Below are 27,824 nucleotides of genomic sequence, written 5' to 3' on the forward strand. Positions count from 1 at the left end.
TGGGCACACAGGAAGATGCTCAACATCACTAATTATTAGAGAAACACTAAGCAAAATGACCATGAGATATCACCTCACACTGGTTATAATAGCTACTGCTAAAAATTCTACAAATAACAAATGCTGGAGAGGATGTAGTGAAAAGAGAACCTTCCGACACTATTGGTGGGAATATAAATTGGTGTAGCCACTATGGAAAATAATATGGAAGCTCCTCAAAAAACTAAAATTAAAGTTGCCATATGATCCAGCAATCCCACTCCTGGGTTCATATCTGGAGAAAACTGTAATTCAGAAGGATATATGCAACCCCTATGTTCATAGCAGTACTATTCACAATAACCAAGAAGTAGAAACAAGCTAAATTTCCATCAGCAGATGAGTGGATAAAGAAGATGTGGTGCACATACAGTGGAACATGACTCAGCCACAAAAAAGCATGAAATAATGTCATTTGCAGCAACACAGGCAGACTTAGAGATTACCATACAAAGTGAAGTAAGTCAGAAAGAAGAAGACAAATACCACATAATATCAATTATATGTGTAATCTAAAATACGACACAAGTGAATTTATCTATGAAACAGACCCATAGACATGGAGAACAAACTGCAGTTGCCAATGGAAAGGGGAGGTGGGGGAGGAATGGATTAATTGGGATTAGCAGATGCAAACTATTCTATATAGAACAGATAAATAACAAGGTCCTACTGCATAGCACAGGGAACGACATTCAATAACCCTGTGATAAGCTATAAGGGAAAAGAATGTGAAGCAGAATATATGTATAACTGAATCGCTTTGCTGTGCAGCAGAAATCAACTATACTTCAATAAAATAAATTTAAAAAATTTTACATCATCATCATTATTGGTATGAAGAAATAAATCTGTAACAGAGCAATGAAAGCCAATGGGTTTGACATAATACACGTGTGTGTGTGTGTGTGTGTGTGTGTGTGTGTGTGTGTGTGTAGGATAAAATATGAGATATACAGGATATATAGAGAACAATAGGATATTTAGGATAATGAAATATAACCTCCCTGTAGTCAGGTATCTCTAGTGTCAGACGCTGCTTGTTACCACATCCTTGCAAGCACTTGCAGGTTTCTACAAGGAGATGCAAAAAACACACAGCTCTCTAGAAATGTCAGCCTTGTCATGTACTGGCATGAGGCAAGAACGCTCTGGAAGAACAGCCCTTTTGTTTAAAATAGAAACTTTGAAGGAAGCCAAATTAACACATGACAAATTACTGAATAGCCAGTTCTTCTGGAAAGGGGAGGGGGAAAAAAGCCTCTTCATTTCTGAAATGATAGGGGAACTGCCGGTACCAAAAATCACGTTTCCTTTTCAGTATCATCCTCCAGCCACGCTTGGCGCTAACCGAGTAGGCGATTTCACTTCATCACCACTTCACAAAAGACTTCCAAATCCACTGCAGCAGGCACGGCAAAATAAAGATGTTAAATACATCCTGGCTGGGAGGGGACTGAAGCGCTAGGCTCCATCAAAGGTTTGCAATAATAGGATTCATAAAAAAAAAAAAAAAAAGACAGATGGGATTAGAAAATGTTGCAGTGAAGACTCTGGAATGAAATGAGATCACAGCACCAGCCTGTCTTTTGTGAACAGGCACAATGATCCCAGAGCCAGATTGGATTAGGAGACCTCGCGACTAGGGGTTCAGAGAGAGGCCTCCCATCCCCGGGCACTTTTGGGGAGAGAAGGCTGAAACGATGCATCAGATTTACAGCTGCAGTGATGAAAATATAGAAGTTTTCACCACCGTGATTCCTTCCAAGGGTGAGTAAAATTGCCCTTGACTGTTTCCTTAACGTGGCTGTTTCGGTCAGAGGGTAAAAGACAGTCACGTGCTGTTTTACTACGTTTACCCTCAGGTCTCTGAGGTCGGATGGCCTCTGTTGTGATGGTGTTTGTGGGTGTTTCTGAAAAGGGGAGGGGGCATGGACGAACATCGGTCATTGAGAAACAATCCATCAAGGGGGAAAGGAGGGCAGTTAAACACTGAATTCGATACTGGCAAAACCCAATATGCTGAGTAAAACTGACAGTGAGCCATTGTGTTAGGAAACAGGGATGAAAACAAAATTCCCAGGGCAGCTGGAGAGAGACTCTTCTCCAGGGAACAAGAGGGTTCCGAACTGAGAAACAGCTGGCTCTAAAGTATGATTTCTCACTGTGCCGTGAAACAGGAGGGGGGAGCCTGCTGGCAGTGGTCCGATGAAGTGGTCCAAGAATACTCTGACTCAGGCTGGCCTCCGCACAGACCCCAGGGCCACGCTCCCAAACTTAACCTGGAACTGGCACTGCCAGAGGGTGTGACTTTGTAAAAGCCCTGCTGCTCCGAGGGGAACGGTGTCCAGTCCCAGGCAGGGTTCTGTGGCTCTGGACACTTTCCTCGCCCCACCTGCAGGACTCGGCTCTCTGTTCTGCTGCCCCTGCGCTCTCCCTGCAGCCCCTGTCTTGCTGGGAGAGCCCGGGACCCTGGCTTAGCCCTGGGTCTCACTGTCAGACTGAATGAAAAGGTCAGAATATCTGCTGGTGCAGTGACCCCTCTGTTCAAACAACTCCTTTCTTCTTCCCATGTCAGCCATCAACAGGGCCACTGCTGGGGGGCAGGGAGGGACCCAGTCTGGCCACAGAGAGACAGCCAGCAGAACATAAATTCAGCTTTAGACATTTATTGCCAGTTAGAGGGGAAGGAAAAAGAACTGGGGAGTCTGCCCACGTGCTAAAGTTGGAACTCTCTGGAGATTTTGGAAGGTACCTGAAAAGTCAAAGGTGACCCTCTGACCCAGCAGTTCCAGTCCTGTAAATACACATGGATGCTCACAGGGCAAAACTGAAAACAGCCTACATGTTCTTGAAGAGGGGAAGGGGTTAAAGGTGGTGTCACCAGACTCTGGAAGACCCCACAGCAGTCAACAGGGATGAACTGGGTCTATGTGTGTAGACACAGGTCCACACTTAACCTCTCTGGGCCTGAGTTTCCAATCTCGTACAAAAGGAAGAACTAGAACTCATCTTCCAAGGTTAATATGGGAGAAAATTGAGATATAGACAAAACGTATAAAGCATCTAGAATAGTACCCAGCAGGTAGGAAGCACCATTAAATACATCACTTACAGAGTGATTTCTATTTTTATTCTATATTTACAGCAATGAATAACTTGAAAGCATAACATTGAAAGGGAAATAAAGCAGGCTAAAGATTGTTAAATTTGGAAATATGAAACAGTACTATATATTGTTTATACACACGTATCTAGAGAAAAGCATTAAAAAAAAAACCACAGGCCGGAAAGACACCAAGTTAGTGAGATTAGTAGCTCTGGGGAGGGAGGAAAATAGAGTTAGAGGTGGGTAAAAAGGGGACCAAAGCTGCCCTCTCGCTTGCTATTTCTTTTGCATGAGAAGAAAACAAATTGAAAGCAAATACAAAAATGCTAAAATGTCCATTTTCTATAAATGTTTTCCATTTAAAAAAATTTTAAGGGAGAAAATCCTCAAAGCTCAATGGCCCTTTTAAATCAAAAACTTATACAATTCAGGAGGAAAGTCATACTTCACCTAAAGAGAATCATTCAAAACAGGGCCTTTGAATCCATTGGCTTAGCAGGCTCATCAAGAGACCTACCACCACGTGTGGGCTGTGTGACCTTGGACAGGCACTCAACCTCTCTGGGCTCGAGTTTCCAATCTTATAAAAAAAGGAAGAACTAGAACTTATTTCCTGAGGTTATTGTGGGTGAGGGGGTGGAATTGAGATATAGAAGACATGTAAAGCATCTAGAACAGTACCTGGCAGGTGGTAAGCACCATTAAATATTGGGTTGGCCAGAAAGTTCATTCAGGGAATTTTTCCATACGATGCTATGGAAAAACCCGAACAAACTTTTTGGCCAACCCAATGCATCACTTACAATGTAGTTTCTCTCTTTATTCCAGATTTACAGCAATGAATATGCTTAGTCAAAGATAAATACACAACCTTGAATTTCTTTCTTGCCATTTTTATTCACGGCCACCTCCGGGTATTAAACCAGTCATCAGTATTCATGGTCATGTCACTGCTCAGGAAGCTGTTCTCTGGGAAAGGGATATTTACAGTGTTATATTAGACTGTCAGTAGAAGAAGCCTGCCTCTTCCTACACCTTGTTTTGTCTCATCTCACCTCCTCCAGAGCCTCAGGCTCTCAGTGGGAGAAGACGGTGCCTGCCAGGTCTTCCTAAGTCACTGCTTATCAGATAGATTCGTAACTCTTCATCCCATTCCCACCTTCCCTGCCTCTAGAAAGACAAGTTGGTTTGATTTCCTCTAACAAGGGTTATAGTTCTCCCTGGTGTGTCCTTTCCCAAATGCTCCTGTTTACTATATTCAACGTGCAATGAACCAAACATTCACAGAGCAAAATTTCAGAGGCAGAGGCTGTGTTCCACCACCCCATCTGTGTAGCCCTAACCCTCAGTGTCTACCTATGAAATAGAGTTAATGAAGAGACCCAACCCCACAGAGTTGTTATGAGAAGTGAATGAGAAGGAAAGAAGCTGTCCATCACCTACTAAAGGCCAATGTGAGCCATTATCACACCTATGATTGTATTATATCCCTCTTTCCAACACACACACACACACACACACAAACACTGGGTTCAACCTAAATCTATGCATTTAGCTGAGTCATCTTAATTTCTCACAAAAATATGGCAACAGCAAGTGTTACAGTGTTTAAGTAGTTAAAAGGCACAATACAGAGACCAAGTCTGTAACTGAGGACAAGTGTGTATTTTCACTTCCCAGAGAGAAGGGGAGCCCTTAAGGGAAAGATTTCACAGGCACAATTCACAGTAAACATAAAAGATAAAAATCTGTGGTTTTACCAAGAAGTTATACCAGAACTTATTTCCTGAAGCACACCAGTGGGTTTAATTCTAGGGTGAACGGCCTTCAGAATAATTCTCTTGGGAATAAACAACAGTGGGGCGGAGTTGGCAAGGGGAACTGGGGAACTGCAGGAGGAAACGGAGAAAACTCTAGAAGGAGAACTCCTGATGGATGTACAGTCTCCTTTCACCTGCCCTTACCTTGCAGAGACAGATAATCTTAATAACCACCCCTGAAGCCTGGGAACTCACTCTTTGCCAGGCACCAAGCTAAGGACTTGATAAAGATTAGTCCATTTAATCCTCACTGTAACCCTTGCAGGCACTTCCCAGGTGGCTCGGGGATAAAGAATTCCCCTGCCAATGCAGGAGGTTCAGTCCCTGGGATGGGAAGATCCCCTGGAGGAGGAAACGGCAACCCACTCCAGTATTCTTGCCTGGAGAATTCCATGGACAGAGGAGCCTTAGGACTACAGTCCATGGGGTCTCAAAGAGTTAGACATGACTGAGCATGCCTGCACATAGCCCTCAGAGGTGGTTGTGAATTCCACGCCCATCTTCCAGATGAGTACAGGGAGTGAGGATGAGTCACTGACCCTGGTCAAGTTGGGATTCACACCGAAGTGAAAGGAGTGGAGACCCCTGGCTCAACCAGTGCCCTGCTCTCCTGGCTTCAGGGCTGCCCTCACTCTTCAAAAAACACCAACAGAGCTCTCACCTGAGCTCTTACCTGACCTCTGACAAGAGGTCATTTCCATTCCAGGGTAATGACATGGCAGGATTTCACTTCTAAGTCACTCAACATCAATGTGCAAAAGAGATGCCTGGGTGTTTCCACTTCCAACCAAATATACACCTTTTCCCAACCAAGGAACTTTCTATGGCTAATTGACTCTGAGTTTTTTCATTGTGGTAAAATGTACATTATAAAAACTTTATCATTTAACCATTTTTAAGTGTTGAGTTCTGTGGCACTAAGTACATTCACATTGTTGTCCAAACATCACCACTGTCTGTTTCCTGAATTTTTTCATCTTCTCAAACTGGTGCTCTGTAGTCATGAAATCATAACCCTCCATTCCCTCCTTCCTCCAGCCCAACGTTCATCCATGTTAGAGCAAGTTTCAGAATTTCATTCTGTTTTTTTTTTTTTAAGGCTGAATGACAGTTCATTGTATGTCTATGCCACATTGAGTTTATCCATTCATTTGTTAATGACTCACCTTTGGGCTATCATGACTAATACTGCTCTGAACTTTGGTGCATTTGATCAAGGAACATCTAAAATTGCAGTTGCATCCTTCTCTTCTTCCCATCCCCCCTCCCCTGTGTCCTGTGCCACTCTAGGTACATAGCCTCTCAGTATTGCTACTGTAGCTGCATCAGCCTCGGGAAATGAAAGTCGCTCAGTTGTGTCTGACTCTTTGTGACCTCATGGACTATACAGTCCATGGAATTCTCCAGGCCAACCCAGAGATCAAACCCAGGCCTCCCTCATTGCAAGTTGGGTCTTTACCAGCTGAGCCACCGAGGAAGCTCTAAGCCTCATAGGTGTTCTCTAAAACAATTCCTTTCTCTCTCTTTGCAGTGACCAGTCCAGCCAGAAGAAGAGTCAAAAGCTCTCAACATCTCTTAACCAAGAATGTAAGAAAACTTCAGTTTTGATCCTTTTGTTGACTTTCATTTAAAAAGCAATGTCCAGCTTCTTCACTTGCCCCACTCCATCCATGCTCTTAACAACCATAAAGGTTTTCTGTAGCCCAGGTTGCTGCTGCGCTGTCCATTGTCCACTTAATCAAAACAACTGACAAATGTCAACCAGACAACAAAAGGCTCTGTACTGGACCCACTTTTGCATCAGATAGTTTTTGTTTTACATATACATTTTCTTCTCTTCTTAAACAGAATCCATGATATGGGTACAGCATCCTTGATCTAGGTGTTCCCCTGTTGTTGGCATTCGTAATATTCCATTTTTTCACTACTATAAATAGCAGTGCAATAAATTTATTTGTACAAAATACTATTGGGGATTAATTCTGTGGTGCATAGGCCTCAAAGTAGTATTAACAAGTAAAAGAAGAGTTTCACCCATCCATCATTGGCATTTCTTCTACTGTGCTAAAGTGGACAATATAACAGTGATTTTTAAAAGATGCTTTCTGCTTACAGTTTTGTCCCATATTACCAGGAATTCTGAACAACTGCCAGGCTTCCAACAATGCTTTTCCATTTACCTCCAACCTCATCAACATTTGGCTTTCACGTTTTTGTATTATTTTTTGCTACTTTAATAAGTACATGCATTACCTTAAAATTAGTTTACACGTCTTTAGAGCTGCTGAATTTCTCATTTTACTTACAGATTTCTTTACAAAAGCTTTCAATACAGTTTTGTACTTTAAAAGATTTATTTTCAAGGCTAATTGTTCCCTCTTGCTTATACTGGAGTTTCTATTTCTATCACAATTTTTTTGTAGAACACCATTTTGATTTTCTAAGGATCTCAATTTTTAAAATCCTATTCTCCATTAAAAAAAAAAAAAAACTTTCTAAGTGTCCTGGAAATGAAATTAGGTTTCAGTCATTGTTTTATATATATTTATTACTTTTTAAATTTCTAAAGCAGTATGTTCCCATTGCTGCTAAGTCGCTTCAGTCGTGTCCAACTCTGTGCGACCCCACAGACGGCAGCCCACCAGGCTCCCCTGTCCCTGGGATTCTCCAGGCAAGAACACTGGAGTGGGTTGCCATTTCCTTCTCCAATGCATGAAAGTGAAAAGTGAAAGTGAAGTCGCTCAGTTGTGTCTGACTCCTAGCGACCCCATGGACTGCAGCCTACGAGGCTCCTCCGTCCATGGGATTTTCCAGGCAAGAGTACTGGAGTGGGGTGCCATTGCCTTCTCCAATGTTCCCATTACAAAATTTCAAACACTAAAAAGATGTAAAATATAGTATCAGAAAAATCCTGAGAAGCTGAAGAACACAGTGGTTAGGTATGTCGATTAGAGTCAAACTACCTGGTTCTTATCCATTTCCTAGTTTTAAATCTCTGTTCTATCCATTTCTAGCTTTGTGACCTTGGGCAAACAGCCCCACCATTCTGGGACTCAGCTTTGTTAATGTTAAAATGGGGATAATCGAGAATATATCCCAAGAACTATTGGAAGGAACAAATGATTTAATACACATGAAGTCCTCAGGCTTTCCTGGTGACTCAGACAGTAAAGAATCTGCCTGCAATATAGGAGACTGGGGTCAATCCCTGGGTTGGGGAGATACCCTGGAGAAGAGAATGGCAACCCACTCCAGTATTCTTGCTTGGAGAATCCCATGGACAGAGTTATAGCTCAGAGGGTCACAAAGAGCTGGACACGACTGAGTGACTAACACTTTTACTTTCTTTCTTTCAAGTTCTTGTCCAAATCTGACACATACTGAGCATTCAATAAACACTAGTATTTTTAAGTGAAAATTTCTCATATAACAGTACACAGTTATGCTTTATTGCTCAATAATATGTTGTTTTGCAATTTACTTTTTTCACTAAATAAATTTTAAAATCTTTACATGCCAATTAACACACACAGACCTTCCCCATTCTTTTTAGAGGCTGTATGCCATTGTATGAATGCACTATAATTTTTCACTCAAACCTAATCTGAAGTTTTCTAGATTATTTAACCAAATCATCAATAAATGGGTTTTCCCCATTTTTCCACTAAAATAGTGCCACAAGAAATACTCTTGAATGTATTTTTATGCTCCTATGCAAATGTTTTTGAGGGTAAATTCATAGATATGAAAATGCTGGGTCATCAAACTAACACCTTATACTTAAATTTACATAATCCTGTATGTCAATTTTTAAAAAGAAAGAAAATGCTCAAAGGATATAAACACTGAAAAAATTTTATAGCCGTTGCCAAATTCTTAGCAACTGTTCTAAAGTTCCTTTACCAGAACAGTTAAACCAATACTATATGACATCAATGTTGTTACTCTTTGACAATCTGATAGGTGAAACTATTTTAATTTGCATTTATTTAATTATTAATATCATTTTTCATTTTTCATAGATTTTTATATTTTCCCCCTATGAGTTAAAAGACATATCTTTTGCTCATTTTTCTGTCACTTGTATGTCCCTTTTTAAATTGACCTTTGAGAATATTTTTATATATTAAGAAAGAAAGGGCTTTTAATGGGGTTTTTTTGTTGTTAAGGCAAGAATTCTTATTTCTCATGATCCCGAAAAACTTAAGACCACAATCTAGAAAGGAAAGTGCTTTTTAAAATTTATTTATGTATGTATTTTTGGTTACACTGGGTCTTCACCGCTGCACGTGGGCTTTCTCTACTTGCAGCGAGCAGAGGCTACTCTCTAGTAAGGTGCACGGGCTTCTCATTGCACTGGCTTCTCTTCTTGCAGAGCATGGGCTCTAGGCCCTCAGGCCTCAGTACTTGTGGTACACAGGCTTGGCTGCCCCATGGCATGTGGATCTTCCTGGACCAGGGCTCAAACCCATGTCCCCTGCATTGGCAGGTAGATTCTTAACCCCTGGACTACCAGGGAAGTCCAGAGCTCCTGAGTTTCAAGAAGTAGCAGGTGTCCCCAAAAATGGAAAAGGGAGGGGTTGTGTGTAATTTCGACTTTGAGAACAGATTCAAGTTTGGTATTACAGATGGTCCCCGACGTATGATGTCTTGACTTTCATAAAGACTGCTGTCTTTACTATGGTGCCAAAATGAAATGCATTCGGAAACCATACTTGAAATTTTGAATTTTGATTGTTTCCTAGGCTATCGATACATGGTCAGTTAGTTAAGTCACTCGGTCGTGTCTGACTCTTTGCGACCCTGTGGACTGTAGGCCACCAGCCTCCTCTGTCCATGAGATTCTCCAGGCAAGAATACTGGAGTGGGTTGCCATTTCCTTCTCCAGGGGATCTTCCCTACCCAGGGATCAAACCCAGGTCTCCCGCATTGCAGGCAGACGCTACTTGCTTGTGACTCTGGGCAGTGTAGCAAGCCACAGCCTTCCACCAGCCACACAATCACAAGGATATAAACAGGATATACTTATCGCCATTCTGCATCCAGACAACCATTCTGTTTCTCACTTCCAGTACAGTATTCAACCAGTAACATGAGACATTCAATACTTAATTATAAAATAGACTGTGCAAGATGATTTTGAGGAGGTTGATATAAATATTCTAAGCACATTTAAGGCAGGCTCCGCTGTGATGTCTGGCAGATTAGTTGTATAAAATGCATTTCGACTTACGATATTTTGGGGGTTTTTATCAGGACGTAACTCCATTGTAAATTAAGAAATATCTGGATTCTGGATTTGAAGGACCACAAATCATTCATGACTCAGGGAAGATCCTTTGGGAATTAGGAATGTTTGGTTCTTATCCAAGTTCTTGCCTTGAATTCCTGACCATAAACAATGTTTGTGTCTGAATCACCGCTTATACCAATGTCTACTAGCTTTATAAGGACAGAACTGTGAGGATAAAATGGAAACTAAATCATACTTTTTAGGAGGTAAATAGGGTCCTAGGGAAGAAATTTCTCAAGGGATTCAGAACCTAAACAAAGGAGACAACTCTCCACGGTAGAGGTGAAGCCACATAGGCATGAGGTACGGGAAGCCCCCAAAACATGGAGCACTGCCTCCTGGAACATCCAGCTGACTTCAGCCAGGCTCTATAGACAATGGACATGAATCTGAGCAAACTCCAGGTGACAACGCAGGACAAGGGAGCCTGGTGTGCTGCAGTCCATGGGTCACAAAGAGTTGGACATGACTTAGCGACAAAACAACAAAACTCCATAGAACCAAGCTCTCAGCTTTCCTGGGAATGGAAATTTCTGAAAAAGACTGCTATGTTTATAGTTTATGACTCTCCCTCTCTAAAATATTTTTACTTTGAGAAAAAAATGACTCAAGTATATGAATACATATAAAAAATTGCTTTTATTTAAAAACAAACAAAACAGAAGTTAGGATCTTGTCTTCAAATATGCAATCTTCCTACAGGTAAGAGAGCTTAATAACACTCTCTGGCCTTTGAGCTCTCCTCTGAATTTCTGATTTCCCCTAACTGCCTGACTCATCCTCTGCTCATAAAACTCACATTCAGCCATACATTCAAATTAGAAAAGACAGGAAAGGTCTTTTGCAACTGCTCTTACGTACCAGTATTTACGATTTTTCCCTGAAATTCTTATTTGCATCTAGTCTCACCCCTTGGACTATACCATACCATGTCAGTTTTCTTCCTTTACGAATATCTCTTTCCTCTCTGACTCATTCTTGGTGCCGCAGTTTCTCCCTCTGTGGGCCACTCATAATTTACATCTTCTTCTTCTACAGTCACACACTCTCCCTTCTCTAGACAGTTTTACTAGGTTTTCCCCCCGCACCCTCTCTGATTCTTAGGCAATGTTATTGACCCTGATGCTGGGAAAGATTGATGGCAAAAGGAGAAGGGGGCGGCAGAGGATGAGATGGTTGGATAGCATCACCAACTCAATGAGTTTCAGCAAATTCTGGGAAAGATGAAGGACAGGGAAGCCTAGCAAGGGAAGCCTACAGTCCATGGGGTCACAGAAAGTTGGACATGACTTAGCGAATGAACAACAACAATTGACATTCTGATTATCCTGATGCTACAGACAACGTAAGAGTAGCTTAAAGGAATAGATTTACACTAAAGCGTGGGTCAGTCAGGCCTCTCGGTTCAATGGAGCCACTGGCACCAAGATTCACAGCCTCTTCATAATAAGCAGTGGCACCGCCACAGGAAAGATGGAAGAATAAGACTGCAAATGTCACTTTTGCCCCAGATTTCAATCTTGTGGAGAAGGGCTGATCTGATTTTTCTTTCTGGTGATCTGATTTTTTCAAAATGCACCATGCAAACAATTTGCACTTGAAAATTCTTACCTGGATGTCAGCACTCCCTTAGGGCTCATGAAACCATGGTCTGAACCTTGAAGACACAGGGCTCCCCTTGGCCTCAGTCTCCCTGTGTGTAAAATTAGAAAGTTGAGCTAGGACTTTGCTACGGATCCTATCAGCCCCTAATGATGATGATCCTCCATCATCTAGGTCCCACCTGTTTTTATGACTCCCTGCCTGCCCCAAGGTCTCTGACATGAGCCCATCCAAGGAGCATCAACTTATCAGAATATAGCTGTTACACGAGTTCATTGTCTACTTTCAGCAGGCGATTCACTAACCTCAGAAAGGAAAACCCAACATTAAACACTGGTCTCCCCTTTGCCCCTTCCCCAGTCTCACCCCTGTGGTCAAGGAGCTAAAGAGCCTGCTCTCAGATTGGTTTGTTCTGAAACTAGCGGCAGGAAGGAACTTAGATTGGGTCCTTTAGACCAGAGAATAAGCCAGACTGTTGGGAGCCTTCAGAACCAGCTGTCCATTCCCTGGCATGGGCCTAACACACTGTCCTGAGGCCTCTCAGAGCCTCCCCAACTGTGTGGCATGAGACAGAAGCACAAGGCCAGCTGAGAAAGGGAAATCTCCTGAGGTGAGGCCTCTCCTCTTTCCTTTGCTGCGTTGGCATCCTTCAGGGCCAAGAAGATAATCTGCTGAGGGCCAGGGCCCTAGGTCATGACCTGGGAAGAACCCAGCCTCATCCCCACCCCAGGAAACTTGCATCCAGCGGGGCTCCCTTCCCAATAGCTGAAGCCTCTGCACTCTCTCCCTCCCCCTTCCTTCTCCCCCTCTCCCCTCCACAGTGCGGAGAAGGGAGTGCAAAGGGGGCCTTTCTTGTTTTTCAAAGGGAACTTTTTTTAAAATTAATTAATTTATTTTGGGCTTCCCTGGTAGCTCAGCTGGTAAAGAATCCACCTTCAATGCAGAAGACCCTGGTTCAATTCCTGGGTGGGGAAGATCTCCTGGAGAAGGGATAGGCTAGCCACTTCAGTATTCTTGGGCTTCCCTGGTGGCTCAGATGGTAAAGAATCCAATTAAATCATTTTAATTGGAGGATAATTACCATATTATGATGGTTTTTGCCATACATCAACATGAATCAACCACAGGAATCCTTTTCTGAAGAGGAAATGCTAGGCTGTCCTCCCTGGACTTCACAGGCTTTCATGTCCTTACTTCCTCCTTCTACAAATGGGTTGGAAAACACACCAGTTCTCACTCCTCATTAGAGGAATGCTGAGAGCAGGAAAGTAAAATCTAAAATACCTGTGACGAGAGGCCAACAGTCAAAGGTCTTAAAGCCAGTAACGGGGCTCACATCTCTCCTGTTTGACCTGGAAGTCCACACTCGGGGGGGACCCATTGCTGGTGTAGGGTCCGTGAGTGCTGCCCCAGGCTTGCTGGAAATCCAGCTTGCTAGAAAAGGCTTGCTAGAAATCAGCAGAAACACCTCCCTTCTAATCATTTAACAGTTTATAAACATGTCAACTCAACATACTGTACCCCTCAAACGTATACAACTATATGTGTCAATTATGCCTCAATAAAGCCAAGGTGGAAAAGAATATTTTAAATTATTAGGGAAAAACCCCACCTCCAGCAGTGCCTAGAGGAGAAAGGGACCTAGTTTTAAACGGTCCTGAATTATCATCAGCTTTCTCCAAAGGCAAAAAATTAATGAGTCTAGTTCCCAAAATGGGCCTGAGAAGATTTAATTTCCTAAGCCAGATATGACTAAATTGGGGATAAATTAATTTTCTAAGCAAAGGACTATTTGTGATAAATGGAAGCCAAGAGTGATAGCTCCCCTCCCTCTGTTGGGGACGTGATCAGTCACTGGTAAGGAAACGGACGACATGAGGGAAGAGCCTGCCGTGTTCCTGAAATCTCTGGGAACGGCCAGCAGGGACTGTGCCCCAACCAGCAAGGATGATCCAGAGAATGACCCCCCTGCATGTAGTCTCAAAACACCAGACCTGGGGTCTGAACTCCTGTTTGCGTGACCCCAAATGGAGATTCATCTTCTTCATCATCAACAACAATCTGATAGGAGAAAAGACAACTTGGTTTTAATTTCCATTTAATTATGGCTGTCCAGCACCTTTCATATTTACTGGCCACTGGTATGTCTATTATCAATTGCCAGCTGGTTTCTGGCCCCATTTTTCTACTGTTTTTTCCTTCTTTATTGATTGGCAAGAGTTTTATGTACACAGGGATAATTCCCTATTATCTGTAACAAATGCTATACTGGGCCATAATCTTGTGTTTGTTTTTTGTTTTTTTAACATTCATCTTTGACCTGTCTGATGCTCATTTTGGTATGAGAAGTGTGGTCACGAATCCACTTTCTCTAGTGGCCTGATACTTATTAAAGGTCCAAATTTCCTCCACTAAGATAAAATATCACCTTATTATAATATTTAAAATTCAGTCTTATTTGCTTCAGCTTCAACCACAATTGTTTTTTGCAGACAACAGAGGGGAATTCATCAAAGCCTGGACTGTAAGGGCTGAGACAGGTCCACCTCATCAGATACACCCCGTGCCAGGATCTAACACAAACATGCCCTCGCAGTATGTCTGTGCAAGGAAGGAGCAAGTGAGCAAGAGAATGAGTGAATCCAAACCTCAGAGAAGGTTCTGTGTAATGCTGGAGGTTCTACCTGCTTCACGGGACTGAATGAGCCCATTGTCATTTGCAGCTATATATAAAAAATAGGCAGGATAAGACCCAAAAGCTGTCGAGATTCCCTTTGTCACCTCACCCTCAAATTAAGATAAAATATAACACTATTTGTCTCAAAGTTTTACATTTAAATTATTCAATAATTTAAATATTTTAATTTTAATTTTAAAGGCCCATCTCAGTGGACCCTGACAAAAGTGGTATTCTTCTTAATGTACTTTTCCCCAAACAACTATTCAGCAGGTGATCAGTAGTGAAAACACTTTAGCATGTAGCACTCTATTCTAGCTTGCCAGAATTCCCACTTATCAGCCACAAGTCACGGAAATTCATGTCACAGCTCCACCTGACACAGGCATTCTGCAAAGCAGAGGAAGTGTGAGTATCCAGGAACCGTGCCTGCTCCACTTGCCAACAGCTTCTTTCTTTTTACATCCAGGGTGTCAGGTGGGGCCCAAGTCCTCTCCCTAGGTCTCTCTAATGGAGCATCCAGAAAGCCACGGCCTACATGAACAAGGGCTCCCACTGAGATGCAGAGGCTGCAAGACCCCAATTTCCAGAGCCATCCCCATTTCAAATTGTTGTTTTTGTTGTTTAGTCCCTCAGTCGCGTTCGACTCTTTGCAACCCTGTGGACTGCAGCATGCCAGGCTGCCCTGTCCTTCCCTGTCTCCTGGAATTTGCTCATACTCATGTCCACTGAATTGGTGATGCCATCCAACCATCTCATCCTCTGCCGCCTCTTTCTCGTCCTGCCCTCAATCTTTCCCAAGGGTCTTTTCCAATGAGTCAGCTCTTTCCATCAGGTGGCCAAAATATTCCTGTCCTGTTGTTAAACCATATTTGGCTCTGAGGCAGGGAGCTGGCCTCCACTGGGGGCCTGACTCTTTGAAGGGACAGCTGGTGGGGAACCCTCAGAAGCCTCATCTTCCTGCACCGTGGTACCCCTCGACTTGCTGGAGTTCAATACAACGGTTCACTGTCTCGGGCCAGTCTCCCCCAGGTTTTCTCACGGCTCCCCACAACAGCTCCAGCAGTTCCAAGTTGGCACAAGGTTCCAGGCCTGGGCCTCTGCTGGGGGTTCTGAGATTCGAGGAGAGGAACAAGGTGACTCAGGTTCTTCCTCCTCCCCGCAGGTGGTGATCGAGTCGGACCTCTACGCACCACGGCCCGTGGAGCTGCTGCCGCACCGCACCGACCGCCGCGACGGTGAGGGCCGCTGGTCGGGCCGCTTCCAGAACCCGCGGCTGCAGGGTCCTCATCCGGCCAAGACTCCCGCCAGGCCTGGTAGGTGCATCCCGGCTATGCGGCCCCTGGGACCTCCCTGAGGGGCAGTGACCCACTTAGAGTGGCTGCAACGGTGTTTGCGTCCTGGCTTGGCTTTGCTCCCACCACGGCGCGGTCTTCCCTGGGGTCCTCCATCAGGCCGGGTGAGCGGTGCACCTATGGCTGGGGTGGGGCCGCTGCCTTCCGCAGTGCATGCTGGTCCCGCTCTGAATGCACCTGCTCTTGGCCCCACCCACCGCCGCACCACAAAACACCTTCTGCCTTAAACCACTGGCTTCTGGGTCTGCCTGATCTACCACCTAGCTCCAGAGGCAGTTCCGCGGGATTCAGGAGGAGATAAAAATCATTCTACTCTGGGGGAGAGGAAACCGGTGTAGACACGACTTATGAAGTAAAAGAAGCTTACATTATGCTGTATGTGTGTGTATGAAATTATACAGACTCATCAACTGCCATCTTAAAATCCCACTTTTTAAAATTTGAATGGCTTAAACTATTTCAACAATTTATAAAAAGAATTTAGAAACAAATTTGTTTTGAAAGTTGGAAACAGAGTCTTACCTTCCACACTATTTTTAAAAAATGGCTCCCACTCCAGCAGTTAAATAGGAATCTGTGTCTAGCTTGCTGAAGTCTTGATGGTGTTTTGCCTTTAATTCCTGGTTTAGTTTATTTCTGTTATGCCCACAGCCTATAGTTATTCATATTTTTAAGTCCAGAAATACACAAAAAGTCTTGGACGTCCTTTTCAAAGCTTTGGAGTGTCAACTATTTTGTATTTTACAAGAACTGAAATTAGACTCCACTGAGTATGGCTCTTCATCCAACCATCTTCCCTCTTTCCTCCTTCATAGATCTTAGACTAGATCTCTAAAGCTTCTTTGGTTACAAACACACTGATCCTGTTTTTACGAGCCTAAGTATGAGAACCCATAAATCAAGCTATATTCTCTAGTTAAGTGATTACATATATGTCTTTTTTACAGAAAATGAAAGCATGAGGGAAACCACAATCTGCCTTGCAAATTAAGAGGAGATAATTTTTTTCTCTGTCTATATATAGGTGGGTGGGTGGATGGGTTCCTGTGTGTAGAAAAAAAGAATACCTTCTCCATAAAATCATAAAATGAATTTACAGCCATGTTGTTCAAACTTTAATGTACCAGAGAATCACCTGGGAATCTTGTTTTTATACAGAGTCTAATTCAGGACTAAGGCCCCGGATTTTGTTTCTAATAAGCTTCCAGATGATGCTGACAATGTTGACCCAAGACAACATATTGATGACCAAGGATTTAGAGAGAATCTGATGGGTGGTTCTTAAAGGGTGTCCCAGGAACAGCAGAATCACCCAAGAACTTGCTTGAAATGCAAATTTTGGGTCCCACCCAAGACCTGTTTGGTCAAATTCTGGGGTGGGTTCAGCCATCTGTCTTAACATGCCTGCTCCCCAGTGATTCTATTGGGCCCTGAAGGTGGAAGCCCACAGATTTCTGCCAGCCCCTGCTGTGGATCTACAGGAGAGGAAATGGAAACCATGGAAAATAGCTGACCTACCGTAGGTCACAGCGCTCATTAGCAACATAACTGAGATTAAATATCAGGTCTCCTGGTTTCCCAGCTAATTGCCTCTTCCCCTCCAGAGAATAATGTCTTCCAACTGCCTAGTTTCAGGGGCTCCTTTCCTCCCTAAGCAGCCTGTGGAAGCCTGGACTGGAGGAGAGAACACTAAGTTATGAAATGAGGAGACTCTGCCCGGCATGTGACAGTCAGCTCATGCAGGGAATGTGCGAGTCAGGTTAAAAAAAAAAGATTGAGCTGGGCATGGATTCAACTCCCTCAGCTCCCACAATCTGACAGATTCCAGGGGAGGGTGAGAGGGAGGGAGGGTGTCTGAGTCAAAGCCAGGCCCAAGTGCTCTTCCCCAGAAAGGCTGGGCACTGGCCTCAGGCACAAGTCTGCCATCCTCCTCTGAGAAGGACATGTGTTTCGGGAATCTGACATCTGGAGACCCAGTTCTCTCCTGAGCTACAGGAGGAGGCTCCTGGGTTTGCAGCCTTCTCATGTGGCAGAAATATGCCCTGAGGAAGCTTAGACATAGCAGGACTCTGAAGGCAGAGGCCCAGCTGAGAAACCCTCTCAGCCTGCAGCTTTGAGCAGGTGAACCTTAGGTGCCCAGGAAAGGGGATACCCCACCTCCTGGGCTGGTGGAACCTTTCCACCAAGGTGGCCTCAGACATCTCAGAATTAACTTGTTCAAATGTGATTGTCTTCCACCTTTAAACCTCTCTTCCTTTCTCAGCTGGGGTCGCTATCCATCTTTCCAGTAAATCGCTGGGGTGTTGACCCCAACCTCCCACCTTGTCCTCCCCCACCCCTACTCCACATTACCAATCACTGACAATGTCAGCTCCTACATAGGTCTCGTCTCTTCTTAGTACCAACTTCAGGCTACCTGGGTGAGACTTCCTTCATCCCTGGTGTGTAGCAGCAAACCTTGGTTCTCAGCCACCAGGCCCTCTCCCTCCACAAGGCTGCTGGAGGGTCCTTCTACAGCAGAATCTGTTATCCCTCTGCATTAAACACTGTGTCCTCCCACCCCCAGCTGCCCTCCAGACCACACCCAAGGCCCTGTAGGACCCAGTTTTCTGCTCCCTCTCCGGGGCCACCTCCTGTGACACTTCTGTCCCCGCCAATCCATACACAGAACAACCCCGAGCTGTGACCACTCATTATATTCTGCTATATCCTGGACCTTCCCTGACACGGTCCTTTCTGTGGATTGCCCTCCCTGGGTCTCTCTGCCTGAAAAACTCCTCCCAGAATGGGTTAGGGGTTCCCTCGGTCAAGTTTCCCTAGCCCTGCAAGACAACCAAAGAGGTCAGCTTGCCATTCCCTCAGTCATCCTCACCCAGCTTCATCATAATTGCTGTGCATCTTTAAAGACTGCATTTCCTCACCTATTAATATGTCTGCCTGTAAGGACTTCCCCAATAGCTTAGTGGTAAAGAATCCACCTGCAATGCAGGAGAGGCAGGAGATGAGGGTTCAATCCCTGGGTCGGGAAGATTCCCCTGGAGGAGGAAATGGCAACCCACTCCAGTATTCTTGCCTGGAGAATCTCATGGACAGAGGAGCCTGGCGAGCTACAGTCTAATAGTCCATGGAGTCACAAAGGGTCGGACATGACTGAGCACAGCACATTGGAGGAGTGAGGATTGTAGTGAGGATTAAATGAGATGGTGTCTGTGTGTCCCACACTCAGCACAGCACCTGACACAGTAAATACTGAAAAGTACAAGCTACTGTCAGCACTTCTGCCAGAGCATGACACATCGTGGTCTGATCTTGGTAGCCTGTGACTTCATTTTATTAGCATTGAGATGCTTTCCGTGGGGTGATGGGCGTGTTCTCTATGCTATAGTCTGATAGGATGGGGCTCTGCCAGGAACATCTGCCCCAGGAGGGACTCCATCAAAGGCCAGCTTCCCCCCACCCATCACTAGCTACTCAGCTCAACACCTGGATTCCCAGAAGCACGGGCCTCAGAAATAAAGGCACAGAAAGAAGGTTCTCACTTACATCTCAGGCCAGTGTCTCAGGACACTAATAACCTCCGATCCTCCCATGAGAGGAAGGCACATTTTCACAGAGGTGCGTTCAAGAGCGCAGGGTAAATGATTGATCCCAGCTGTAAAGACTTAACGCCTGATAATATCATGTGATGTGACTCCTTAGGAAGGAAGGAGGAGCTAAGGGCGCATCCTCTGGGCATCTACTACAGGCAGACCCTGTACTGAACACCTTCACACATGTGATCTTGTTAAATCTTAGTTCTAGCCCCTTGAAGAGTGCCAGTAAATATTTTTGAATATTTACTGTGTCAGGTGATGTGCTGAGTATAAGACACATAAACATTGTCTCATTTAATGCAGGTGACCCACTCGACAGTCGCCCCAATCCTGACCCTAGTTCATGATTTTGCCACTCAGTAAAAAGGCCCTTAGAAATTCCTACATTTGTGATTTGATTAGCTAACAATATAATTGATGCAGAACCAGAAGAGTACCACCGAGTAACATCCCCTCCGTTCAACTTTGCAGTGGGGACATCAGAACCCAAATCAGCAAATCTGTGTGGGAATCGAACATATGGCAAAGCTTTGGTAAGTAATCTAGCCTGGTTAGCTGTATCTTCCAGGCTTTAAACATCTCACCCTATCTGTGCCATGAAGGGAGAACAAGCATCCTTTGTCCCAGGCCTGGGGATTATCAGAAAACTGCAGCTGAGGGTTCTTTGTTCCTAAAGCCTGTCAACTAGTGGTACACCACTGGCTGCTGCTCTCTTTCTTGCCAGATATTCAGCTCTTAGGCAAACAGAAGGTATCACCTAGCAGACATCTCACACGGGGGCGGGGGGAGGCAGTTTCTGTGGTAAGTCCCTGCTGGGTGGAGGTGCCTGGCCAATTCCCAGAGACAGCTATAGGGGTAAAGAGATGCAAGGATCTCGAGTTCTGTGAAAGCACAAAACACCATCATCTCAGAGGGAACCCTGAACTGCCTCCTCCGGGAGTACTGAGGCAAGTGCCGTCCACTGGGGTTGCCCGAGATGGATCCAATTGACCAAGGTTTTATATTTTCCCCTGGCTCTGTCATGGCATGCGGGCTGCCCAGGAGAGGGTGACCTTGGGCAAGGTGGCTCTTGGCGGCCAAGGACACCTGAAGAAGCCAAAAGCCACCTGCGGCCCACCCACCCCTAGCTGGATGGCTTGTCCTTTCCTGAAGGGGATCACATAGTGCATGTCTGGGTCTAGCTCAGCATCACCCTGTGAAAACACATCTCCCTCATCATCTTCCGGGCAGGAACATGGGTACCCTCAGGGTCAGCAGAGAAGGGGTGAAGTGGTGGCTGAAGGAGAGGTCAGCTTGGGCGTCCTGGACTCTGTGGGCATCAGATCTCAAGACTCATGGGTCATGAGAACTAGAACAGACTGGAGAGAATGTCTCAGCCATCTGCTCGTCTTTATGGAACAGACTGGGCAGAGATGTGAGTGCTTCACTCCTGGTCTGGGCAGGAAATCTAATTCAATTATTTCATTTAGGTCATCCCTGTATTAGGAAAATCGCCCAAAGGGCAGCGATGGGACAATCAAGAGCTCCCTGACTCAACCCGGTATCCAGGGGCAACCCAGGGTGGTTTGGCTGTTGCCACAAAGTGAAGGTTGTCAGGCTTGACAGCTTGAACCGCTGCCCCCAGCAAGCCCTGGCTAAGGGAAAGAGGGCAGTCCATCACCTTGGATGAACTTGCCCCCAACCCTGGAGAGGTAGCTGCAGTTGGGAAGTCAGAGAGAGAGGGGATGGGACAGGCTGGTGATGGAGATGTAATCTCAATGGAGAGGCAGCAAGAGGGCAAAGCAGCAGCATGACTGACCCTTTCCTCTGGGCCTGAGACCTTAGGGCTGGAGTCCTGCAGCTCTTCAGAGGCCCTCTATCCCAGGGTGGGGAGAGCAATTCAGAGCCCACACAGTCAAATCTGACTGGATGCTAATATGCGCTGGAGGAAACAGGACGGAGGACAGAGAGGGAAGAAGCGATTTTCTGGCCACTGGCATGACCGGAGGGACAGCTCCCGAGAGGCCACAAGGTGGCACAGTGGCTCTGCCCACAACCCTGGGCCAGCGCGGGAGAGCAGGGGAAGGTGGATCCTGGTGTCCTTGACCTGGAATTTTCCAGCAATTCCAGGAATGTAGTGACCTTAAGCCTTCCCTGGGGCTTGGGGTGGAGGAGCAAAGGGGAGATCCACTGACTGAACAAACTCTGGACCTGGCCCTGCTCAGGGCCCCAGTTCCTTCTCAACTCAGTACATGTCTCTTGAGCATTCACCACCTCCTTTAAGAGGAGAGCCAGCAAAGGGTTAAGTCCCAGACCCTGATCCAAGCCAAGCCATTCCTGGGGAGACTGCACAAGCAGAGGAAACAGAAGTGTAAAGACACGGAATTGGTGGGTTGCCAAAACATGACACACAGGGACTCAGTGCCATGAGGACAAGAGATGGAGATAAATCAACGGGCTCCAGCCTAAGGGAAGACTTCCTGGAGGAAGTGGCCTTGAAGGGCAGGCAGAGATGAGGCTCAATCCAGAGAGTGAAGGAAAGGTTGGGTGAGGATGCAGAGTTGTGGGTGAGCATCAGAAAAGGCAGGACCAGCCCTGCTGGGACATGTCGGGGAAACAGAGGCAGATAAGGGGGAGTCCTGTTTTGAGGACCTTAAAGAGCAGCAGGTAAAAAATCTGCCTGCAATGCAGGAGACTCGAGTTCTATCCCTCAGTCAGGAAGATCTCCTGCAGAAGGAAATGGCAACCCACTCCAGTATTTTTGCTTGAAAAATCCCATGTACAGAGGAGCCTGGCGGGTTGCAGTCCATGGGATGACAAGAGAGTCAGACATGAAAGAGCTACTGAGCACACACGCATGAAGCAAGGGACAGAGCTGACCTCGGTCCACCCTCAGCCGGGAGGCCCTGCGAATCTGGGAGGGGCCTGGGGTGTGGGGCAGGTCTGGTGGGAAACAAGGAGATCCTGTCCCCGGGTCACTGGCCCTGAGGCTCAGTGGAGGAGAATGTCACTGCACTTGGCCGCATTTCCAAGTGAGAACCTGCAGGATTTGACAACAAAGTGGACACAGATCGGGGGTACTAGGGGGACAGAGGCCTTGGGCTAGAATAAGTTGCTCACTTTCAAGTTTCTCCAGGTGAGTGGTTCCCAAAGTGGGGTCTGGGGACCAGCAGCAGTTGAGAACTTACTAGAAAGGCGGCTTCTCAGGCCAACATCAGATCTACTGAGTCAGAAGCGAGGGTGGGCCCAGTGCTGCATTGACATGCCCCCCTAGGGGAGCCTAGGGCCCAAGGCGGAATGAGGTCCGTTGCCCTAGGTTGATGCCGGTTCAGCAGCTTAGCCAATGCCCTTTCCAGTGGCTCCAGCCAGTGGGGGAGCTGGCGACAGAGCAACAACCTCACTCTCCCTTCTCACAATCCAGATGCCTCCGGTGGCCCGGATCTCCGTGAAAGCCCCCACGGTCCTGGAGGCGGCAGCCCCGGGCTCGGAGAACGTAGCTGTGCTCACCAGAGGGTAAGTGCTGTGCCTCCAGCAAGCTCCCAGGGGTTCCCCACCTGCTCCCATTCTGCGCAGAAGAGTAACAGGTGGCCTGGCTGACAGATCCCACAGAGATGCTGAAACAAAATCCCTGGAAGCCATAAATGACCTTCTAATGAGGGCTATAATCCCGGGTCTCTGTAGCACCTCGTTGACTGTTTCGCTAGGATTAAGCTCAAGTGTTTTTGATGGTTTCTACTTTATTACCGCCACTCTTTAGACCTGGAGAAGTGTCGTTTGGGAGGAATTTTGGTTAATTAGATAAATTAATCACAGGGCATGGAGAAGGAACTGGCAACCCATGCCAGTATTTTTGCCTGGAGAATCCCATGGACAGAGGAGCCTGGTGGGCCACAGTCCATGGGGTCTCAAAGAGTCCAACACAACTGGGCGACTAACACACACACACACACACATACACACAATCACAGGCCATACACAGAGCCTCCTGAAATGCCTCACACATTAGGTTCAGGCCCCCTGCCCAGGTAAAAAGTACATAAGATACAAAGGTTTCAAACCAAATTCATGACCTGCATGTAACTATTAAGGTTTCCCTGGTGACTGAGTGGTAAAGAATCCGCCGGCCAATGCAGGAGACAAGGATTTGATATCTGGATTAGAAAGATCCCCTGGAGAAGGAAGTGGCAACCTACTCCAGTATTCTTGCCTGGGCAGGCCCATGGACAGAGGAGCCTGGCGGGCTGTAGTCCATGGGCCGCTAGAGTAGACAAGACTGAGTGACAAAACTACAACAACAACATTACTATCAACTCTGCTCTAGAACCAGCAGCTAGAATAGCCAGAGCAATACCCACACCCCCAAGGACCACCCCACTGCCTTCAGTGGAACACTAAGATAGCCACACCCTCACTACAATCCTCCAGACTTGGAGGGAGCAGAAAAGTGGCTTCAGGGATGACGAAGAGTGTGGGCTCTTGACTCAGTTCTGCCTGGGTGGCTGGCACTGACGCTGACTTGCTGTGACTTCAGACAAGTTATTCAGACCTCTGTGTCCTCATTTCTTTAAAAACAAAACCAAAAAATGGGGATGATTATAACCACTCCAGGGGTTATTGTGAGAACTGGATGAGATAATGTGTGGAGACCTTGCACCAATGATTGCATCATTTTTCAAAAAGCTTTACAATATGCTAATGGAAAAGACACATGCCTGGGGACATGTGATGTGCTCACAGATGAGGGACCATGGGCTATCATATCAGCCCAAGGGGCACACACCTTAAAAGCTGAGGGAATTAAGGGAGGACCAGGCCAGTGTGAAGCCCTTTTAGATGAAAGAATGCAGTCTAGGACAAACAATAAAAACCAAGCCATCGACATATTGAGATATGATGAGAGAAAAGTATGATTTCTTTCTCTTTTTTTGGCATACCTTGAGGCATGTGGGAGTTCGGTTCCCCAACCAGGGATAGAACCCACAGCCCCTGCTTTGGAAGTACAGGGTCTTAGTCACTGGACCACCAGAGAAGTCCCAAAAATCTAATTTCAATTGTATTAAGTTCTGGTAGCAAGTTGTTCTGAGCAGGTAAGGCTGCTGCTGATGGCTGCAGTAACCAGCAAACATGAACCCCCTCAAGAAATGAGCCGTTTGCCTCTACTGCAAAGCGTTCTTCTAAATGGCCCCTGTGTCCCTAAGTGTAGATATTCTCATGTCATTTTTTTCCTGGACCCTGGCTATAGAAAAGAAAACAAAGGCCGCTTCTTTCACTACAGGAGAGCAAGTGAGGAGGAAAATGAACCTTTATTGAAGTCAGCAACGTGCCGGATGCTTTATATAGTCTTACTTCCCCCCTCACAAAACCCCCAAGAGTTAGATAAAATTATCTCCATCCTACACGTGAGGAAACTGAGGGTGGCCGAGGTCAAGTCACTGAGGTCATAGAGTAAGTTCACTTTCAAGAGCTGACGCATGGTGATGTCTGACCTTTCCAGCAAAATCGTTCGAGTTGAGGGGCGCGGCAGGGGTGGGAGAGTAGAGTTTGGAACAAGAGCAGAACTTGAGATCCATGAGCCGGTGGTCCCAGGTTCACCTCCTTCCCTTCCGCATCAAGGACCCCCTGGGGCGGGGTGAGGGTTGTCATTCCTGCATGAGGCCCAACAGTGACCTTCCATGTGGTCACAGGTCATAGGGGCCCAGGAGGAACGGGGGTTCCAGCTACACTTGTCGAGGGCAACAGTTAACAGTCAGGCTAAGCAGAGTGACTACTCTCCCTGCCCACCTCGGCTTTTCTGTAGATCCAGACACCTCAAGAAGATGACGGAAGAATTTCCAACCCTCCCCCAGGGAGCAGAAGCCTCCCTCCCGCTAACAGGAAGTGCTCCCTGCGGCATGCCCAGCATCCTCCGGAAAATGTGGACCAGGCACAAGAAGAAGTCTGAGTATGTGGGAGCTACCAACAGCGCCTTCGAGGCTGACTAAAGATGACCCCCCCGGCCCAAGTGCCCTGCGCTGGCCCCAGTTCACTGCACAAGGGGAGGAAACTTCCGGATCGGAACGGAGCCACATATTCACCTCTGCTAGTAGCTGGTCCATGTGCCATCACCCTCCAATACTAACTAATCACCCTGGCTGAGGACATGGGACAGAAACCTCCCTCGAAGGCAAAAGGAAAATGTTCCCTTCTTCGAATCGATACAGCTGTTGGTCTCAAAGTGACTTTGGGAGGTCATCAAGTTTATCCCTATGTTTAAGCAAAATGGCACCAAAATCAAACCCACTTTCCCAACCCATTTTAAAGACCTCCAAGGAATCAAGCAGACAATTCCTCAGTCTTCCTTGGGAGTTGTTCTAATTTCTGGTATAAATGTAAGAGTTTGACATTTGAGGCACTTGTAAACACACTGGTTCTCACTGTTCCTGTTACTGTATTTATTTCATCTTGATGAGGTATGATTTTTAGTGACAAAGCGCTTTATGTGTTTACTTAGTAGTTCTAATATCCACTTGAGGGTATCGTCAAGATCAGTTTTGATGATCATTTGGCATGATTGCATGAATTCTCTATTCTTTTACATGTGATTTTTCTATAGAAAAACATGATTTAAAATTTTGAATGCTAATCTTTTCTGAAGTGGCACAGTCTAATGGAATTAATAATACCTTGCTTGGGTATAATTATTTTAGCTTTAAAAAGCATTCTCCCATCCATCACTTCTTACATTCACAAAATTCCTGTTAAAGAAAGCACAAGTATTCCCAGTCTACAGATGGGAAAGCTGAGGCCTTAAAAGGGTATGGAACTAGATACCAGATACTAAATACAGGTCCTCATCCTCTGTACTAGACTGCTTTCTTTGCTTATTCTAGCAGCTGATTTAAGAATATGTCTCTGGGGGCAGTCTTTGAAGGAAGCAATTTGACAAAGTTAGAACAAGTACATGATATAAATGAAATGCATCATTATGTATAACACTGAACAAGAAATTCTTGTTTTTGTAGGTTGAAAATAATTATCAATTTCATAGGGTTCAACCTAATATATAATATTATGCTTTCCTTCTTTTAATGGAAATGTCATCATCAATTCTATTATCAATGTCAATAGCCTTAAAATAATAACATGATTATGACAGCTACCATTTATTATATGCCTCCTGTGTGCCAGGTGCGATTCTGAGCACTTCACATACATTATCCCAATCTTCCTATCAACTCTGAGTAGGTGGCCTTTCCCATTTAGTAGACACAGCTTTAAAGCAGTTAAATGACAAGTCTGAAGGCACCCAACCCATAGCTGGCATCATGGGTTCAATGCCTATGTTATATCTACTCCTTTCTACAGAACATTCAGAACATAGAGAAGATCCAAGGCTAGTAAATAAACTTCATCTCAAATGCTGCTGCTGCTGCTGCTGCTAAGTCGCTTCAGTTGTGTCCGACTCTGTGCGACCCTATAGACGGCAGCCCACCAGGCTCCCCTGTCCCTGTGATTCTCAAGGCAGGAACACAGGACATAAATGATTGGCACAGGCTGCGTGGAGTGCTGTGTGGGGCTGGAATCTGAGATAAAGGAATGTAGTGATCAATTGGTAATGTCTGCCTGTGGAGCTGATTAATGGGATGTGCCTTGTATTTTGTCATTTGTGGCCTCAAGTCTGCTTTCCAGAAGGTTTGTTTTCTAATTCAGAAGCTTAAACTAACCCAACTCATTTAACAAAACCAGCGACTTCATGGTGAAATTTAATCTGAGACCAGGTTGGAAATTGCCATTTCTTAGTACAAAGGGAACTTTTGCCAACATCACTGGTCTCAGACACAACAGTTATTCACATGCTGCTGCTTCATGGGCGTGTGTTGCTTTTTGCTCTGGGAATTACCCGCTTCCATATCTCCAGGTGAAATGTAAGACGACATGGGGGTAAGAGGCCTGGGCTTTCACCTTGCTGACCTCTGCTCTTCAACTGTTGTTTTAGACTGAACACCCAGTCCTCCCAACAGAACATAACTTGGAGATGTGGACATCAAGGGCTCTTTCAATAAGGGCCACAGTGGACTGTGTAATATTCTTACAGTGAACAGATGAAGGAGCCTGGAACAAAGATAGGGAGGGAACAGGTGATTTACACTGGACCTGTCAGACTATCCTACAACTATTTATTTTAACTTATTTACTTTACAACTGATGTCCTCTATTTTATGTGGCAGCTGGAGATATATGTAGGATGGAGCTTATTTATTTTTCATTTAAAAATTTCATGATGAAGTGTTTGCCTCATGTAGAACATTTTCATTGGCCAATTCAAATAAAAATAAAGTATGCTTTGTTTGTGACATTAATAAATGCCCACAAGAGTA

General features: G+C 45.4%; 1 protein-coding gene across 1 annotated transcript; it reads left to right on the top strand.

Moving 5' to 3' along the window:
- Nucleotides 1–1,296: 1,296 nt before the first annotated feature.
- VXN (vexin) lies at nucleotides 1,297–27,824 on the top strand. The gene is made up of 6 exons (XM_027561096.1): nucleotides 1,297–1,809; nucleotides 6,500–6,555; nucleotides 15,706–15,856; nucleotides 19,960–20,021; nucleotides 22,889–22,980; nucleotides 25,265–27,824. Exons 1-6 carry the CDS (start codon nucleotides 1,743–1,745, stop codon nucleotides 25,446–25,448), a joined length of 612 nt encoding a protein of 203 aa, XP_027416897.1. The 5' UTR covers nucleotides 1,297–1,742; the 3' UTR covers nucleotides 25,449–27,824.

The sequence above is a fragment of the Bos indicus x Bos taurus genome, chromosome 14, assembly GCF_003369695.1.
Source record: "Bos indicus x Bos taurus breed Angus x Brahman F1 hybrid chromosome 14, Bos_hybrid_MaternalHap_v2.0, whole genome shotgun sequence".
NCBI lineage: Eukaryota > Metazoa > Chordata > Mammalia > Artiodactyla > Bovidae > Bos > Bos indicus x Bos taurus.